We start from the raw sequence: 14,837 nt of genomic DNA, 5'->3' as shown, positions 1-14,837 counted from the left end.
ATAGAACTTGAAGAGAAAAGTTCAGTTATGTGACCTTCCTCAGGAGCTGGATACAAAATAGACCTGCTGTTTTTCCCTTTAATTTGCAGTCCGGGCAGAAAAGAACTTGAACAGTTCCCAGAGAATCCCAGGCCCTTCTGTTTGTTTCTCCGAATCCTCCAGATATGCTTTATCTGTTGACATCCTGGCTATGCTGATATGGAAATGAACTTACTTGGCCTCCTCATTTCCCCCCTGTATTGTCAGCTGATTTTTCATTGATGTCCCTCCCTGCAATGTTTAAAGATCTGCCAGCCATGAACAAAACAAAATGTTATAGATCGTACCTTTAAAATTGGCCATTAAAGAAGATTAGGATCATCAGATGAAAAATCTAATGCATGTATCAGCCACTGCTTATCATTTCCCTTCAAAAATATGTTTGGGCAAGAAAAGTAATTTCACTGAAACTTTTTTCGGTTAAAAAGGGTGAATTAGAGAGAAAGAATCGTGTGTCTCCAAATGCCTTGATGAAACCAGACTACCCCTGGACACTTTCTGCCTAAAGTTAAATATTAGACACTCTCTCCCTGACATTCTTTTTTTATTTCGTCTAAAAGGCTTAATATTTAACTCAAAATACCTAACAACTGCAAACGCTAAGTGCTGAAAGTTGCTACATCCTCCAGCAGATACATAAAGCAGTGCTTAAACTCAGCGGGATATATTTAGAGATGTGTCGCCACCCCTGGACTTCGTGTTCCACTCGGATGAGAAACCCAGTTGCTATGTTGTGAACTTGTGTGTGTTTTGAAGCAGAAGGCACAGCCAGCAGTTCAGTGGGAATAACTGCTTTAAACAGGGTGTCTGCCTTGCACCTGCAGAAGGAAATGTCCTTTATTTGACGCGCTTTTATTTTGTCCCAGATCAAGGTCTGAATTGGTTCAATCCTTTATCTGAAATTAGGTCTGGTTTTGGGATGGATTTCCAATTACAATGGGCCTCGAAATCCATGTTAAACTCGAAGTTATTTATTACTGGCTCCTGTGCAGAGTTTTACTGCAACTTCAGTGGATACACACATATCCATGAGAACCACCACCATTTAATGACCTATTTCCAAGCCTTTTTGTTGGAAAGGCATCATTAGAAAAAGCTCCTAAAGATGTTCTGCTTTTAGATGAGTTATGTCCGAAGCACAAGAGTTGGTCCAAAAGTGGCAAGTAGCCAGGAACAGCCACATCCCCTGGACATGCCATCGGCTGGACCGATTGAACCAGGGCTGGGGATCTTTTTGCTTTCCTTTCCTCTCCCCTACCACTTCTTTTTGTTCTTTCCTCCTTTCCCCTCTTCTCTTCCCTCTTTTGTCCTTTCTCCTTTCTTTTCTCGTCTTTTTTTTTTTTTTATTCCCTCTTTTCCCCTCTTTTCTCTCTCTTTCCCCCTTTTTTTCTCTTTTCTTTCTACTCTGTGCTCATATAGTAGGTCAGGGACCAACATAATGGATTTCCGCGGCAAAGTGACTTTTTTGCGGACTCCCCGACTTTTGTGGCTCCTTTCGACCACGGGCATTTACGAGTCCTGGGCGCTCCCTTCCCCTCAGCGCCGAGAGCCCGGCGATGGCGGCGCCGCCGTCCCTCAGGGCCCCGCGGGCGCCTCACGGCCCCGTCCCGCCAAAACCCGTGAGGGGAGCGGGGCGTGGCCGACGGGGTCGCCCGGGGCAAAGTCCAGGGGCCGGCGAGCGCCTGAGGGGCTGCGCGCGCTCGCCCTCCGCCATGGCGGCAGGCCTGGAGTCTCTGGAATTGTGCCTGGAGCGGCACATCCCGCCCGGGGAACTCGCCGAGGTGAAGCGGATCCTCTATGGGGGCGAGGCCAGGTGCGCCATCAGGACGGGCTCGCCCCCCGCTCTGCGGGTTTTCGTGCCTCCTCTCCCCTGGGCCGAGGGGTTGCCCCCGGGTGTGAGGGGAAGGAGTCAGCGTGAGGGCCGGTGTGCAAGACGCAGGGCTGGGCTGAGGGGAAAAAGGAAAAGTAGGGCTTGTGGTGCTGCAGTGAGGTGAATGGGGTATTTTGGAGGTGATCCAGGTGTGGGGAGCAGGCCAGTGTGAGAAGGTGATGGACAGGAATGGGAGACCTGACGGGAATAGTAATATCGGGGTGATGGAGCCTGAAAAGTAGGGATTAAACCTGAGAAAAATACATTGGAGGGAAAGTATTTGTAATCCAGGTATGGCAGGTGGAAATTTGTGCGTTTGTGATGCTTGATTTCTGCAGCAAGGTGTTAGTGTCAGGAAATGACAGTCGGACGGTGGGAGATTGGTGATGTGGTGTTTAACGGTGAGATCAGCACATGAGCTGCGCTGCCTGTCCCTTGGCTGATGGGTGAATGTTGGGGCATGGGAGCTTTGGGTGTCTCTGCAGGGTTAGGCAGAACTGTCATCCCCTTGGTCCATTGCATTCAGAGCAGAAAAGGAGAACATCTCATCTTGAAATATCTGTTTCCTGTTCAATCCAGAAAACTTCATTTGCCAACTGCTGCAGTGGCAGCAGCCGAGGAAAGAGATTTTGAACTACAGGGCTATGGATTTGATGCTGCTCCAGAGCAATTGAGAAGGCCACGTATTGTTCGAGTGGGGCTGATACAGAATAAAATTCCTCTTCCCACAGACACACCAGTGGCAGTCCAGGTACACAAACTGGGACTGGGGCTGTTTCTAACTCCTCTTCTGCTGGATTGAGACATAACACAGTTTAGTTGTTGATTTTAGGAATTCTGTCATGAAACGTCTGATGATTGCCTGGCAGTACAGGACCCATCGCTACTGCAGTAGGGCGTCCTGCAAGATATTTGAATGACACCTTTGGTTTTATTGTTTCTCAGAAACATCTTTTGTGTTTACCTAGCACACCCAACCTGCTTGCAGTTTTTCCAAAGCTAAATATTTAGTAGCTCGTTTTGCACATGAAAATCCTTTGCCTCTAAGATGAAACACAGAATCATTTACACAAAATCAAAAGGGATGGCAACTAGTGGAAACCACAGGTGCAGTTCTTATTTTAATTGAGAAATGTTCCATTACAGGAAAATCCATTAGAGGAAACAGATTAATAAAGCTGCGTTCATTATTCTTTGTACAGCAGTGAGTGAAATCTTATTACAAGATAACATGGTTTAGTGGTGACTTGGCAGTGCTGGGTTAATGGTTGGACTTGGTTGATGATCTTAGAGGTCTATTCCAACATTAATGATTCTGAAACCATCATCTCTTTAACATCTTGGACACAACAGCACTGAAGTGACAAATATGTATAGAAGTAGTCCCCTGAGAGTAGTTTTTAAAAAGGGAAAGAAAATACTGTGTTTATAAAATCTCTTGGAGTGGTAGTTTTGTGCAGTGACAGGACAGAACATTTCTGAAGTAGTTTGTTTTGGAAAGATTAGGTATCACAGATGCAAGTCATTAATTCAGTAAATGAATCAAGTTTGTGGATTCTTTGTAACATCTGTTGAATGAAGTACCAGCTATATTAATGATTTTACTTTATGAATAACTAGTTAACTATTTCTGTAAATCAATATACAGTTTTTTAGTTCATAGGTCACTGCAGTCTTGCCTTTATTAGTTTTTTTGACACCTGAAAATAGCAATGAAAAGTACTACACCTATGCTTATCTTTAGGTAGAATAATATAGAAAACTAATTAATAAATACTTTGATGATTTTTCTTGGTAATAATTACTTAGCTCTTAGGACAGAGGGCTTAACATCATCCTGTAGGTTGTTTACAATGACCAGCAAAATTATAGTTTTTGTTGATTCTGTTTAGATTTTCAGCTTTTTGCAAGTCAGGCAGCAGTGAGTTTCCAGCTATATGAATGTTGCAGCCATGGAATTAGCATCCCATTGGAATGCTTTCTCTATTTTCAGCATCTAAATGCTTTTAAAAATCTATATCTGACTCTATTGTCAGTGTCCAGGAATGATACCTGGAGTTACTCCTGCTGAAAGCAATGGCACCAAGTATAGAACAAAGATAAACTCCGTGTGAACAAAGGTTGTGAAACCAGGCATTAACACAGAGGTGAGTTAGAACATGTGGCTTTTTTAACAGTGTGACATTTCTCATCATCAGGTGGCTGCTCTGCACAGACGCATCGAGGAGATCGTGGAAGTGGCTGCAATGTGTGGGGTCAACATTGTGTGTTTCCAGGAGGCTTGGAGTGAGTATTCTCTGGGGTTCTCTGGAGGCTGACACATGTCCAGTGCCTTCTGTTTTAACAGATGTCCTGTACTATGTCTTGTAAGTAAAGAGTAGAAATCTTCCAAGATACAACAACTGACTGCAGTGATTTGCTTCCTAAAGGAAAAACCAAAGAGTCTGAGGTAGCAGAACTGTGTGGAAGAGACATGAGGGGTCTGTGGTTTTGAAGACTGCCATAAGATACTTGGAGCTCCTTCGTGGCATCCTTTATGAGCCTTTCCTCATTTTTTTTTTCTCCTAAAACTTCAGGGTTTTTTTCTAGACAGACAGTAAAATTTAAAAACTTGTTTTTAATTAACATGGGGTGTTTGAGGCTTAAGAGAAGCAAACCCCTTCACTTTCATGGGCAAGTGAAGATCCATGAAATGTTGGTGAAAACAGGTTATTCACAGTGTACACTAGTCTTTTTATCCCTGTACATTGTCTTTTTATCCCTGCTGAGACTTCACTAAGTGCATCCTTTCTCTTCTGGTTTGCCCTGTGTGAGCTCAAAACTCCTTGCCCCGGCTAAAAATATTTTTAAATGGCTTTTGCCTTTAAACAAGGAAAACAGTTGAATCATTCTTAATTGTTTAATTTTTTAATCTGTATTCATGCAAATAGCATGTATTTCTTGAGTGACATGAACATTTTTGTACATTTTGCCTTGTTTTGGTGTTTTCCAGCCATGCCCTTTGCTTTTTGTACGAGAGAGAAGCTTCCTTGGACTGAATTTGCTGAGTCAGCAGAGGATGGGCCTACAACAAAATTCTGTCACGAGGTAAAAAACCAACCAACCAAGCAAGCTAAAAAGACCAGCTAACATCATTTGAAGGAAAAGACAATACACCAGTGAACTGGCAGGCAGAATTTGCTGTATTTCTCACTTGTACCTGTGTTATTTAACATTTCCAGTTAACATGTAATGCTGTTCTACCTTTTCTTTGAATTAACTGTTTCCAGCTGACTGTGGTATCTGTCATTCTGGGCTGCTGCAGCCTGGTGTATAATAGAGGAATTGTGTTCATTTGTGCAGCTTGCAAAGAAGTACAATATGGTCGTGGTGTCCCCAATCCTGGAGCGAGATGAGCTGCATGGTGGAATTCTGTGGAACACTGCCGTGGTCATTTCTAATTCTGGAGCAATCCTTGGCAAAAGTAGGAAAAATCACATTCCAAGGGTTGGAGATTTCAATGAGGTAAGGTGCAGTAGTGTGACAATCAGGTTAGCCTTACCTTGCAGCTCTTGTTTGTGCCAGCATGTGTTGTGTCAGAGTCACAGTGGCAGGAAATGCAATGTGTTTCCCTTACTGTCAAATCAGTTTTTCTGAGAGGAAGTGGTAGTAAGTTAATTTATCAAGAAGGAATAATTTTTGTGAGAGTGATGATTCTTAAAGGAAAAATAGCATTGAATCTTGTTAGGTACTCTTCCTTTGCCTAGTGAAACTTCAGAAGTATCAAGTATCCTTTAAAGGAATTGTTTAAGTTATAGCTGTGTTATGTTTGTTGTGCATGATTGGCTTGGGTAGTTTTGTCATGTGTGCACGTTGAACTTACTTTAATTTGCAGGGCGATTGTTTCATGGTTCAAGCATGAACATTACTTACAGCCTTTCTCTGTTTCTCTGTGAGGTTGTCTTGGAAATGACAGTTCTTTTGCTTGTGTTTATTCGAGCAGAATCCCTTAATTCATTGTGCCTCTGACTGAATTGCTGGTTTATGGCATCTTCTGTTTACTAAGGACATTATTGCAGCTGAAGCCCCCAGCAGGTTTTGGGCCATCCTCCAGGATCAGAAACTGAACTGGCAGTAAAGGCAGTGACTGGGAGATCTGAAATCTGTTTATACATCCGTAGAATTATCACAAGCAGAAAGATCAAGATTAAAAATTAACTGAAGTCTAAAAATACATTGTCTTACCTTAACTAAATCTCTCCTTGTCAGCTAAAGTGAGTAATTAACAGAGGCATTTCTTCTAAGCACCGGAGGCTGCTGTATGCCTGCAGTTTCTTTTGTTCCCTGTCTGACTGCTCCAGTCATCAAACTGAGCCTTCAGAACCTAAAGTGCTTTTTTATTAATGTAAAAAGTTCTTTTGGGTCTCAGAACTTTGTGTTCAAAGATCTCTGGAAGTTTTGACCTTGCTCCCAGACCTGATCAGGCTGGTTTGAGTTTCTCCAGAGGAGGCTGCTAGTAGAGTTCTACACAATGAATTTCTGGCACAGTCTGTCAGTCACCAGTCTTCCCTTGTATTTTTAACAATTATTTTGATATTTAATATTATTTTATCAGCTCTGTCCTTTAGCTAGCAAAAGCACTAACTTACAAATCCATCGGTTGCTTTCCACATTTTTTATTTGTTCCCTGTATAATCCAACAAAAAATAAATTCCTGTTGCTTGTGCTGAAACATGATGTCTTCAGTTTTCCTGACAGTGTTTGTGGAGAATCAACAGATTCCAAGAAACTCATTGTTTCCAACCATGAAACTGTAATGAGAGACACCTAAAAAAAGAAAGTATTTTTACTTTCTCATGTGAAGTGTGAATAGGGTTTCATAAAGAGTTTTGCATAGTTGCTAAAAGAAGTTAGTTCTTAGAATCCTAAATGCCAGAATGACTACAAAACAATCTGTTTATAGCTTCCAGATACACTATAATGATCTGGCATTTCTTCTTGTATCTACCTTGTTACAGAATCTAGTGTTGTTTACCCAAGACAGCACTGTCTTCAGCTGGCTTTGTTAGCAAAGCAATAACTCCAGTCTTCTGAGCTGAACAATTCTGATAAAGCAACTTCAGAAACCACCCAGGCTACAGGAAAGGATTATATTAATCTGTGTTACTTTAATGTTGTTTTCTTTATCAACAAAGTTAAACCTCAAGGAAATATCGAGTTTGAAATTATTTCTTGTGGGTTTTCTCTGTAGGGCAGATGGGAAAGCAGCCTTGTTGAGATTGTGCCCATTGAATCAGTAAGAACTAAGTGGAAAGAGCAAAGAGTCTATTCAGCCATGTGTGGGAGGCCATACAAACAAAAATCAATCCTTCTTGAGACATCACAGTTTATTGCTGTGGAGAGGATTGTGACCTCTGGTGTGAAATAAAGAAATAGGAACTGATGAATTCCCTGAAGCAACAGCATTCTTGTTTTTCTTCTCCCATTGTAAGGAAAGAAACTGAGAATAGTAGAAAGAATGGAAATATATTCATTCAGCAGAATTGTTTTGAAAAAGGCTTGTGTGAGCACCCACCATGTGGTCTGCTGTCTACAGACATGAAAGGAGATCAAATCAGTGCCCAAGAGATTGTGCAATTTCATGAGGCCTGATAAAAAAATGAGAAACATGAGATGATTATTTTACTGGACATACTGAACCTGTAGCCCGTGGTTTCAGAAGGTGACTGTCCTGTGTGCGTCATTGGCCCACACTTAGAGGAGGCCCAGGTTTGTTCCCCAGCTGTACCTGCTTGCTTTGGGCCTCTGGTGGTTCTGCTTCCTTCAGGACCAATGGCAGTGCTGGTTACAAGGAACAGATAATTTCAATAAAGAGTGTCGTGCTTTACCTTCCTTCCCTGGTGGGAGACATGTCCCCTTGGGTCAGGATGGTGGAGTGTGTCCCTTGCTCTTCTGTCTCAGTCTGGCACCAGAGGATACTGTCAGGAATCAGCCTGGCCACTGCAGCTTCTGTGCTCCCTTGGGATCCTCAGTGTTGGATAAGGAATGTTGGGTGTCATGTTTTGTCTCCTTATCTGTGAGTCTTTATCACTGTCTGTCCCTGTCTGAACCTGGTGATGGTACTTGCAGAAAGCAGCACTGCATCAGATGTGTGCTGCATCAGAGAAGTTCCTTTGCTTGAAAGCAGGTATGAGAGTGTAATTTCAGTGAATACACACTCCTGCCGCTGCCTTGGCATTTCTGTATTCATCTTTTCTACTGCCTAAGTGGTTTTGTAAATCTCATCGTACTATCCTCAGCCTTCCCTCTACAGGTTGAAAAGCTTTTTTAGTTAGAGGTGCTTATTAGCACTTTTTTAAGAAGTCTGCCTTGGTGGGTTTTGTTGGTTAGTTGGGTTTTTTGTTTGTTCTTTCTTTTGTTTGTTTGTAGTCTACTTACTATATGGAAGGAAATACAGGACACCCAGTGTTCCAGACACAGTTTGGGGCAATTGCTGTCAACATCTGCTACGGGCGCCACCACCCTCTGAACTGGCTCATGTACAGCATGAATGGGGCAGAGATCATCTTCAACCCTTCAGCCACTATTGGGACACTCAGGTAAAAAACACACTGATCTGTGCCATTGCTCCCTTTGTGAGTTGATTGAACCTCTGAGCCCCTCACTGGGGCCTAAAAGGCACCTTGCTGAGGTCTTGGAAATGTAGTCTCCTTGTTTTGCCTTCACAAAGGAGCCTGCATTCTCTTCCACCAGGAATTTTGGGCTCCTGGTCTCCTCCCAGTAACTGATTCTCTTTCAAAATTTTATTGTTCTAACATCAGCAGGTCTCCTGTCTTTCAGACAGCATTAACCAGCATCCAGCTGGTGTTCTGAAGACTGAGAGTTTATTTAGATTTTTTTATGTGATATTTTTGCTATGTAATAGGTAGTGGTCATGTTCAGGCTTATTTTACCAGCTTGCACTGCCCACCTGGAAGTGTGGTATGAAATTGCAGTTTTCAGAACCAAGCTGAGATACCCTTTCCTCAGAAACTTTTTTTTTAAACTGTTGGCAATTTTATGATTACCAGGCCTCTTGAACCAGACTTGGACCAGTGTAAACTGTCCCTTGAGATTAATCTTCTGCAGATTAACATTAATTGCACCCTACTGACTTGATTTCCTGAAGGCTAACTTTGGCCTCTCTGCCAGCAAGTGTGCAGTGTGAGACTGTAGATTTAGCCCTGGAGTTACAGTAACGAACACCTGCTGCCTGTTTGTGTTGCAGCGAGGCGCTGTGGCCCATCGAGGCCAGGAACGCTGCCATAGCCAACCACTGCTTCACCTGCCCCATCAACAGAGTGGGAACGGTTCGTATCTCCGTTGTTTCCTCTCATTCCATTGTTGGGGCTTGGGGCATGAGTTTGCTCAAGGCAGGGACTGATGGCACCAGGATGCAGGGGTTCCTCTGCTGTGTGACCGCTGTACTGGAGTTTATGATGTGATGTGATTTGAAGATGGGCAGTGATGAAGAGATTGAGAGCTGCCTCTGTTGCTGGCAGCCTACTTTTTGATTGCAGCTGCTTCCTGTTCTTGCATTGAATCTTTGTAACAGGCACCCGTCCTTTTCCCAACTCTCCCAGTTTCTCTGGTGAAATCAATATTCTTTTAGCCAAAATGACTGAAAATTTGATATATCCTCAAGTCAACAGTACACAACGTGTGGCTGTTGTACAGATACTATCCCCTTCTGAACTGTAAAAATCTATAATGAAATTTAATAGTGCATGCAATAGATGATTCTTACCTTCAGATTAGTCCAATTATGCTACATGTATATTTTTAAAATTAGATTCCCTGCTTGTCGTTGTTTGTTATATGAATATGTTTGCCTTTTTTGTGATTCAACAAGATGCGTTTGGTTAAATATCTCCTCTTTTGCCTCTTTAAACTTGTGAAATGGATAGGAGGCGTGTTCCCCAAAGTGTGTGAACAACAAAAAAACCTTGTGTTCTCTGTTATCCATCACAGAAACTAGGCCTCTCTGATGACTCCCTTTAGACAGTGCTGACTGTATGCCAGAAAAAAATATTTGTAGATTTATATAAACTTCCAAAATATGATAGACTAGCAAGGATTTCATGAATGAAACAGAATTATACTGCCACCTATGGATTCTTCTTGTTTCACAGGAATACTACAAAAACGCCTTTACTTCTGGAGACGGTGGAAAAGGTATATTCAGAGATCACATTCAGTACCTGTTCCCAGATTTGCTGGAAGTTAAAGATCAATGAGGAGTTTGGGATTTTCTTGTATGTACTTATATGTTGAAACACAGTAATTTGTGCTGTGAAAACGACGGCAGCTTGTGGCTCCATCCAGAGCGGACCTGAGCCTTTTTTAGCCAGTTTTGGAGCTAAGTGTTTTTAGCAGCTGCATGAAGAAGGTCAGTGGTATCCATTGCTTAGTGGTACAACAGATGTGATTGATTTTTGGCACAACTCAGAGTTGTGCAATATGAAATAACATCTTTTCTGTGCCTCATATCCCAGTGTTTTCACCTCTGACCTTTTATAGAAAATAGAATGGGTGGATCTCTCTCAGCTGTTCTGAAAATGTATGATTTGACAATTAGAATTCATTTAAATGCTAAGTAAAAAGCAATGAAAGCAAAGCCTTTAGTCCAGAGACTTAATAATGGGAAAGCATAATGGTACATTATTTGAAAGGCAGTGCAGTGAGCTTTTCCTGATAATTTGATACTGTACTGGGCATGAAAATGATAACCGGCCAAAACTGCAGTTATTTTAGGATCATGCTGTGACCCTCCAAGATGATTATCTTGCCTAAGGGCCAGCGAGTCCCTGTGAAATGGAGTCAGGTTTTGTGGGACACTGTATGTTAAGTTACCAATACATGCTTTTTGAATCTGTCTCTAAGCACACCACGAGCTGGGCCATTTCTATGGCTCGAGTTACGTGGCTGCCCCTGACGGCAGCAGGACCCCGGGGCTCTCCCGCACTCAGGATGGGCTGCTGGTGGCAGAGATGGACCTCAACCTCTGCAGGCAAGTCGGGGACAAATGGAATTTCAAGGTAAGCCTGATTATAAAGAAAACAGGATATTAGAACAAACAAACTTTGATAATGATGTCACAATAGTTAAAAGGCAGCCTGCCTTTTTTTTTTTTTTTTAGCAGTTCAGAGCTTAAATTGTTGAGGTAATTTAACAGGATGATATGGAGGCCAAAAGCATAAATCGATCTGGAAGAGGAGTAGCTAAATTCAGGGAAACTAGGCCAGTAGCTTTCAAATGAAAAGCTTAGCCTCAAGACCATGATGTGGATTGCCAGCATCTCTGAGGGTTGCTGGGGAAGAGTTTGTGCTTTTTTGAGTTAGGCATTTGTTGCTCAGCTGACACAGGCATTGGATCTATCTTACATGGTACTACTATAAATTCTTAAACGCATTAATTCTCAGTTTTGCTGAAATTCAGTGAAAACCCAAACCCACAAGCTCCTGAGAACTTTCTGAAGGCAAAATTCTTGCTATGTTAACTTCCTGAAATTGTGGATATGTTGAAACTACAGAGAAAGAACTGTGTACTGTATATATTCATCTCTGAAGCATCTTAACACACTTTTGAATTTATCTAAATCAGATCAAGATAGCTGCAAGCTGCTCCATATGGCTTTAACAAACCTTATTTATTACTATTTTTTTGTATTCTGAGATAAAGCTAATTTGGTTCATCTTTCCAGAGGCCATAATTGGATTTAATTTGTCCAGCAGCAGTGCTGGTTGAAGAAACGGCTGCCTCAGCACAGCAGCTTGCTAACCCTTCAGTTGTGCCAGTTCAAGCCATGTGGGGGGCTATATTAGATAATGATTTAGTGGAGTGGCCAGATTTATTCCTTTTAAACAAACAACACTCTAGTTCTTTTTTTTATTCTGATCAAGTTTACAGAAGATCCTGTTGGAACAAAAAAAGAAAAGAAGTGGCAACTTTGGAAGTAGGCTTTGTTGATGAAGAAAACATCTTGCTTGCTTCTGTGGAGATGGATCTTTTGTTCTAGTCCTCAGTGCTGCTAAAGACTAGAACTTTTTCCTAGTCACTCTTAAGATCAGCATGATTGGAATCCTAACAAAATAGACCAGAATGCCTGACTAAGCAGCTGTACAGTATCTGTGGGTTCTTAAGTGATCACCCAGTATTTAAAATAAGTGATCATTTGCAAGGAGTGTCAATTTTTGAACATCATGCTACTGCAAGCAGACATTTATTTTATCGAGCTGGTTTATTTGCCTGTTGTGCATTACAGTATGGTGCAGTATTCGACATGTTTTGATGTCAGTTTAACATAAAGCTGAAAACTCTCTGTGGATTTGAAATGCTGAATAAGCTAATTAAAATTAGTAATTTCTTATCTAGAGCCTAATTTTTTTGCTCATATTGCTAATCCATATATAGGGACTAAAACCAAGACATAATTTCAGGTCATCTTCTGGAACAGAATTGCATTTGTTATTTTACAGATGCCTGTGGTAGGCATGTGGTTGTTGCCATAATGGAATTAAGTTGTGCTGAGAGAGTCTTAATTTTTTGTCAAGCAGGCGTTTAGTTTTGCTTTGCCGCCAGAGTCAGGCTTTTACTGCAGAGTAGAGGCTTGGTGTGTCAGGAAGCACGTGGAGCATTTCTTCTACCACCTTAGGAGGGATATCTGAACAAAAACAATTGTATTGATTAGGAAAAACAAACAGTAAAAGCAAAACACTTCCCTTTGGCTGATTTGTGTGGAATTGTGTGGTTTTTGTTGTCTTCAAGTCCTGTGCTTTCAGCACCTTAATTTCATGTTGATGGTGTGGAGTGCTATTGTTGGGCTTTGGCACATAAGGCACAGCTGTGGCTTTGTTTGTGTGACAGGGGAGAGCTGTTTCCTTTTTCCTCTCTCTCCGTTGTGGCCAAGACAGAGGTGGTTCTTGCTGAGGGGAATGAGGAACAGTGGTCACAGGTTACCCACTGCAGAAAACCCTTACCAGCCAGTAGGAACCCATTTAACCCGCTCTGGTATCTGCAGTTTCCACCCAGTGATGCCTGAGGGACATCAGTAGAAAGTCTTTGCTAAACTCAGAGCAGCAAAGGGGTTAAACAAATTAAATGAAGGTGTCAATTGCCCTTCCAGAGCAGTGCTGTGGGCTGTGCAGTTCAGAAGAGGACCACAGCACTTACATCAGGTGCTGTATTGCAGCACTGCCAGCACTTGCTCTGTTGCCCAAACCACTGATATTTCGTAATATTAATGAGTGAAGTAAGACTAACTCCAGCACTGTCAGTGCAAACTTACTGCTGACAGCAGAGTTCCTTGGCTGGCAAGGACATGACATGAAGCCCTAATTACAGAGACACTCCTTTGCCTTCACTGACATAACTTAAATTGTTGATGCGTGAGAGAGCGAGTCCACCTTTCACATTCAACTTTCAGCTCCACCTTTCACATTCAACTTTCAGCTATCCAGAATAGCTTTAATAAGTAGTAAGTCAGCAGACATGACTGTCACTGAAGGAGAGCTGCAAAACAGGAAGGTGTTCATTTAAAAGTTTGACTTTTCACTTCTTTTTTGGCTGGAAATACAGTCCTAGGCAATACAAGTTCTTTTATAAAAAATAGTTTGTGCTAAGGCACTGGAGATCTTGAATTTTGAGGGAATTATGTTTTTTGATGTTTGGGACAATTAAATCATGTATTATCATAGAAAAAACCAACCAGTGGATAGAAATATTTTCTACTGAAGTGCTTCTGTAGCTCACTGAAAGAACTGAAGCTTTTTCTTTTCCAGATGACTGGTCGATATGAAATGTATGCAGAAAAGCTTGCTGAAGCAATCCAGCCTTTCTTTATACCCAATATCGTCAAAGAGTAAGAGGGAGCATCTCATTACACTCAAATGTTACAAGACAAATTTGAAGTTACTGTTGGATGATAGCTTTACTATGAATTACAAGCTGCTGTTTTAGTGTTGTCAGTTTAATTTCATGTAACCAGTTTTAAATAGTAAGATTCAAAACTGTTACGTAAAATAATTGAAAATGACTTCTTAAGTGTTTGTTATTTACACTAATGAATCCAAAGTTTTGTTCCTTGTTAGAAATACATCCAGTGTTTTTTAGAGTAGAAACACAGTGTACTGTGATAGAGTTGATAGGATGAGTTCAGAGGACATGAACATTTTACCCAAACTTTGCATTGTACATCTCTTTCTGCTTTCCAGTTTTTACCCTCTGCCCAAATGCATAATTTAGGGAGAAAGGAGGCAGAAATTGTTTTCATCTGGGTTATGTTTGCTTTCTCTGCTTATAAACTACTTGATGCAGTTGTGTTACAACTGAGTAATGTCCCAGACATCCCAGTTATTTGAAGATCTGTGAGTGCTGTAAAACAAGGCCCCTTTGGTTCTGTTGCCTTTTACACAACCAGAGCTGGAGCAGTGTCTTTGCTGGGCCCCTCCCAGGTGCAGAAGTTGTGCTCAGAGAGATGCTTTGGTATCTTCCAAAGCTCAGTGCCCTGGTGGGAAGCAGAAATAGAGACCCTGGCCAACGCACAGGCAAGGCTGGGGCAGTTGCATGCCTTTCTCTGTGAACAGAAAGCTCAGGATGGGTAAGGAAAACTCCTTCCCTGGGGCTGCACTCCAGTAGGATATGTGGTGGCTGCAGAGTAAACACACCAGCTGTGGAATGAAGGTACTAATGATACTTTTGCTGTTCTTGGGTAGTGCTGTATTCTGAAATTTTGCCTTGTGATTCGGGTGATGGCAGTAGGTGTTCAGGCAATGCACACTGAATACAATTTACAGCCCAGCAACTATGAGTTTATAGCTGTAATAAATACTTGAACTCGTTTTTGTTTTTCTAAATTACAATTTCAGATTTTCAAGAACATTTTCCTAATAAACTTGTTAATAAATGCACT

General features: G+C 41.7%; 1 protein-coding gene across 1 annotated transcript; it reads left to right on the top strand.

Moving 5' to 3' along the window:
• Positions 1-1,707: 1,707 nt before the first annotated feature.
• Positions 1,708-14,835, top strand: UPB1 (beta-ureidopropionase 1). The gene is made up of 10 exons (XM_066200150.1): positions 1,708-1,852; positions 2,489-2,660; positions 4,108-4,195; positions 4,902-4,996; positions 5,252-5,413; positions 8,318-8,487; positions 9,156-9,237; positions 10,060-10,102; positions 10,811-10,965; positions 13,708-14,835. Exons 1-10 carry the CDS (start codon positions 1,752-1,754, stop codon positions 13,789-13,791), a joined length of 1,152 nt encoding a protein of 383 aa, XP_066056247.1. The 5' UTR covers positions 1,708-1,751; the 3' UTR covers positions 13,792-14,835.
• Positions 14,836-14,837: the final 2 nt, after the last annotated feature.

The sequence above is a fragment of the Chamaea fasciata genome, unplaced genomic scaffold (assembly GCF_029207755.1).
Source record: "Chamaea fasciata isolate MVZ Bird 193981 ecotype frontalis unplaced genomic scaffold, bChaFas1.0.hap1 SCAF_18, whole genome shotgun sequence".
NCBI lineage: Eukaryota > Metazoa > Chordata > Aves > Passeriformes > Sylviidae > Chamaea > Chamaea fasciata.
The sequence above is the reverse complement of the archived record's forward strand: the minus strand, read 5'-3'. Positions and strand labels throughout refer to the sequence as shown.